This window comes from Elaeis guineensis, chromosome 3 (genome assembly GCF_000442705.2).
Source record: "Elaeis guineensis isolate ETL-2024a chromosome 3, EG11, whole genome shotgun sequence".
In the NCBI taxonomy this organism is placed as follows: domain Eukaryota; kingdom Viridiplantae; phylum Streptophyta; class Magnoliopsida; order Arecales; family Arecaceae; genus Elaeis; species Elaeis guineensis.
In genome coordinates this window covers 4,796,381-4,801,358 of record NC_025995.2, presented here as the reverse complement: position 1 = coordinate 4,801,358, position 4,978 = coordinate 4,796,381, and the positions used below count along the sequence as shown (strand labels likewise).

Genomic DNA, 4,978 nt, shown 5'->3' with positions numbered 1-4,978 from the left:
AACAGTGCAAGGGGTCGATCCGCCCGTCTCTCCCACATACGCAGGCTCGTCTCTCTCTCTCTCTCTCCCTCTCAGAGCTCTCTGTCTGCATTTCACTGTTGCCCAGTCACCTCTCTGACTTGACCGTCGGAGGGTCCCCACCGGAGCCGCCTCCAGTCAGTGCGGACTTCCTTTTGCAGGTGCACGCTTCCCGGCGATCGGGCGACGAGGCGATTGGCCGCAACACATAGAAAGGCTCTTCATTGCCTTGAGAACAAGGTGTTTGGAAGGCCTTTACTTAGCAGCTTCGACGAAGGCGTATTCTTGGATGATTTATTTAATTATAAGCCCGAGGAGCTCCCCGGTGAGTCGATATTCATTAAACTATTTCTATTTGAGCCTAGTATAATCCAGCAACTTCATTCTTTATGATTTGAAATCTCTCTACCATGTGATTAATACGAGTAGCACTTTTCACTCCTTAGTATACATACATCCTCCCTCTTGTTTCAAATTAATATGTATAATGCCAATCTCTTGTTACATACATACATACATATGTGCGCGCACGCTCAAAAGAACTGGGTGGTCTTTGATCTCAGAAGAACTTGGTGGTCTTTGATCTCTTCCCTTCTCCATTTATCGATCTACATATGCATATGTACATATATTTGCTCAAAAAAACTTGGTGATCTTTGATGATCTCCTCCCTTCTCTATCTATCCATCTATCTGTCCATGTTTGCATACATATATGGATGGATATAACACACACATACATACATACATACATATATGAGTGCTCGAAAGAACTTCGTGGTCTTGGCTCCCCCTTCTCTATCTATCTATATATGCATGCATATATGCATATATACATATATGTGTGCTCGAACTTGGTGCATGGTCTTTTATCTCAAAAGAACTTGGTGGCCTCTTTGATCTCCTCCCTTCTCTACCCATCCATTTATATTTGCATGCATATATGCATATGTACATATATGTGTGCTCAAAAGAACTTGGTGCATGGGCTTTGATCTCAAAAGAACTTGGTGGTCTTTGATCTCCTCCCTTCTCTATCTACCTATCTATCTATATGTGCATACACATATGCAAATTAATATACATATATGCGTGCTTTATAAAAGAACTTGGTGGTCTTAATTTGATCTCCAAAGAATTTTGGTGGCCTTTGATCTCAAAAGAACTTGGTGGCCTTTGATCTCCTCCCGTCTCTATCTATCCATCTTTCTAGATGCCATTAGATATGATTTTGCCATCGTTGCAATAAAAGAACTGAAACATATATATGCATCTGGTCATGTGTGGAGATGTGGCTGGTGTTCCACATAAAGGAGAGAAAAGACTCTACTTCACTCGTCCCATTTGGGTCAATGGATCACGTACGGAAACGTAGCAGCGAGTTTGGTCGCTGGCATGCGCGCGATGGGAAGCAAGAGATAAGAGTCCTCGAGGACAGGCCGCTTGGGTTTGTGCAGCATCTAATCTATATGCAGGGAAGATGCACAGAGCAAAGAACCAAGTAGGCAATGCAGGAGTATACGCTAGCCCCAAGTCGCATTCCATCTGGGGTAAGGGAGTATGTAATTGGATAAGCCACCATTATTTACATCAAGCTGTGTCACTAATTTTACTTTACTTTTTGTGAAATCATTAACTAACTACAAAGAGTGATGAGGAGGTACATGAGTGGCGTTTCTATCCATATATCTCAAATGAATAAATTACAAAATTCTATCAACATTTAATAAATCAATGATATTTAATGTGTGTGCGTGTGTGCGTGTGTGTAAATCAATCATACTAAATCATATATATGCATCAAGCTGTTCTAAAACAAATAGGTACCTAGATAGAAGCTTGTGTTCTAATAAAAAACCGAATGGTCTTGACTATGGACTGATTTTTCTTATCCAAAAAAAAAAAAAACTATGGACCGGTTTCAAGATTTTTTTTTTTTAAAAAAAAAAAATTGAGCTAACCTACTAGAATGACTGCAACATTAGATCAAACTCACCGTGGTATTTCTCTACTAATTTTTTTTTTCAAGAAAAAAAAATCTAAATGTTCGTAAGAATGTACCCATGCAGCGCCGGCCAGGTATCATGCACTGAGATGCATGGTACGTAAAGCCACGTATGTTTTGCATAGGCACATGCACTTCTGCGGATCGGGTTGGATTGTGTCAGGGAGCAATCCAACTCATTTGTAGTCTTAACGGTGCGTGCAGCCACATATGCTTTGCATGGGCATATGCACCTTTGTTTGAACTCTTTCTCAACATGCATGACAGCTGAAGCTGCTTGGGAACATCTGCAATAACTATTTTCTCCCCTGTCAGAAACTTCTTGCAAGATTGTACTAAAATTTTATAGGTTTTGTATCTCCAAGTTTTCGGCATTTATGTTCTTCCAAGAATTATGATTACGCATTAAATACCTTATCCATGCACTGAGATTTAAGCATTGCCTTCACAAAGTTTATATATATATATATATATATATATATAGCAAAACATTAGTAATTGACACATGCTCCCTCCCAATCATGCACACTACAGAAAAAATGATCATTAACGACGTTATTAATGATCATTAACGACGTTTTAAAACGTCGCTATTTCTCTTTACGACGCTTCGAAAAGCGTCGGCAAAGCATCGCCTATGTAAAAGTGGAGACGAACAGCGCCGACGCTTTTTAAAAGCGTCGTTATTTTTTAACGACGCTTTAAAGCATCGTAAAAATTAACATTAACGGCGCTTATAAGCGTCGTTAAACTTGTCTTAACGACGCTTATAAGCGTCGTTAAATATATTTTTAACGACGCTTTAAAGCGTCGCAAAAAGCAATTTTAACGGTGCTTTTTAGCGTCGTTAATGACTCTGCGTCATCCACTCTACCAAGACGCTTTTCGAAGCGTCGGCTTTTTGTCTTTAACGACGCTTATAAGCGTCGTTAAAATAATTTTAACGACGCTTATAAGCGTCGTTAAAGGTTTTAAGAGAAAAAAAAAATACAGGTATTATCTATAAAAAAAAAAGAATACAATACATTCCTGTACGAAATTATATCAATTATTCGAACATAAACCTGTACAATCACCACATTCACATTCACACCTGTACAATCACCATCATTCACATCAAAAGCAAACTTAAATAGAAAATTTAACCAAACCAAAAGATAATATTTTATATAAATAAAAATAAAGTACTAATCGTCCATTACAATCAAGAGTAATATAAATAAATATAAAAATATAATAAAAATAAAATAATATCAATCTGCAGGCGGATGGTCGTCGTTGTCTCCACGTGACGTGCCGCTATCTCGACGGGTACCTGATATGCCAGGAGCCTACAAAAAATATATCAAAAGCATGATTTGCATATCTATAAATAAAAATATATAAATCATTAAATTAATATAAAAATATATATTTAATATTATGTGTTTACCTGAGATGAACCATACATCTCTAATAAAGATGTAAGGCGATCAATCTGTCCGCTCATGGCCTGCATCTCGGCACGGCTCTGTCGCATCTCCTCCATCTCAGCGGCACGACTCTGTCTAATCTCCTGTATCTCCGCCTCGAGTCTGCGAACGCGTGAATCCTGAGCATCTGTTGCAGCATGCTGCGTATATCTACTAACCTCAGATAACTGAGTGGGGGTGACTCCTACTCCATAACCCCTCACTCGACCGTAGCGCTCTGGTCCCATCAACTCTGTGAACACCTCGGCCTCGATACGGCTCTGCTGCGTAGATGCTGCGGACTCGTCGTCACGCTCCGCAATGAGAGATGTAGCCCTCTCCTGTATTTTTTTTTGAAAACAAGAGTTATACATTAATAGCTAACAAAATTAAATTTAAATCATTGCAAAAAATATAATATTAATAATGCCGTACATATAAATCTCTCGACTCATCTCGAATAAAAGTACCATCCTGATGAGTATGAGTCATCCGGTAAAACTCCACTTGTCCGGATTCCCTCCCATGCTCATCCTCCTACACAAATAATTTCAATTTTAAGTAAACAGTTATAATAATTTTAAAAAATATATGAGTATCATGATACAGACATGGTCCACGATACATAATGATATTAGTTATATAAATATTTTAACATAAAAATTAAAAGTTAATTATGAAAGTTTAAGGAACATACAAACTCCTGTCGGAGTCGTGCATAACTCTTCGACCCCGATGTATGAGGAACAGACTGAGTTGCTCGTGCAGCTCTACCAATAGCAGAATAAGTCTGTAAAATAAAGTAAAGAACTTGTTATATATATAATATATAATAAAAATCAATATTTTTATAAAATATTTAGGAAAAAAAGATAATAAACAGATAATATACCTGTGCCCTCTCGGAGAACCAATAATGAACCAACTCCATCCACTGATGAGGGGGTACATCAGGAGGACAATTCCTAGCAACCTCCTCCTCTGTCATACCCTGTCTCATATAGTCCTTCTTCAATTGTGCTCTATATTCTTTCCATTTGCGGTTGAGAGACTTCATTACAAAATCATGAGTGGATGGAGGGAGAACAAACTTGCTCTATAAAAAAAAAGTTAAATGAAATAAATTATATAAATGATTAACAATTAATATACAGTATGAACATCAATTCATTATCTCTATAACTCGGAGTAGCTCAACTTTGTACGTTGGAAGCATGTCATTCCATTTTGCATAGCCCAACGGACATAGCTGAGGCCTCCGAGCAACAGTCTCCAAAAATGAAGTCAATAAGCAGACAGCTTTCTTAATTGGCTGACCTAGCTGATTGCACTCCACAACAATCCTCTCGCCCTCACGCATCTGCCACACATCTCGTACTACTGTGGATCCGCGTCTGGGGCGTACTCTCCTGGATCCGTCTGCAAAAAATATATAAAAGTAACTATATCATAAATATATATAAAATAAAAAAAAAAAAAATTACATGAAAGACAATATATACCCT

At 38.0% G+C, this 4,978-nt stretch overlaps 1 protein-coding gene across 1 annotated transcript; it reads right to left on the bottom strand.

The window, feature by feature from the left end:
* Positions 1 to 551: 551 nt before the first annotated feature.
* On the bottom strand, positions 552 to 4,694 carry LOC140856030 (uncharacterized). Its single transcript, XM_073253214.1, has 5 exons — positions 4,366 to 4,694; positions 4,171 to 4,263; positions 3,909 to 4,010; positions 3,455 to 3,814; positions 552 to 626 (listed from the first exon to the last, which is right to left on the bottom strand). The coding sequence occupies exons 1-5, from the start codon at positions 4,528 to 4,530 to the stop codon at positions 552 to 554; spliced, it is 795 nt and encodes a 264-aa protein (XP_073109315.1). The 5' UTR covers positions 4,531 to 4,694.
* Positions 4,695 to 4,978: the final 284 nt, after the last annotated feature.

What these genes read in the sequence shown, in the direction of transcription:
- LOC140856030 (XM_073253214.1), bottom strand. Translation starts at nt 4,530, where the DNA reads ATGAAGTCTCTCAACCGCAAATGGAAAGAATATAGAGCACAATTGAAG. An exon ending in GGTTCTCCGAGAGGGCACAG is followed by an intron (nt 4,264 to 4,365) that starts GTATATTATCTG and finishes TTTATTTTACAG; the next exon opens with ACTTATTCTGCTATTGGTAG. An exon ending in ATGAGTCGAGAGATTTATAT is followed by an intron (nt 3,815 to 3,908) that starts GTACGGCATTAT and finishes AAAAAAATACAG; the next exon opens with GAGAGGGCTACATCTCTCAT.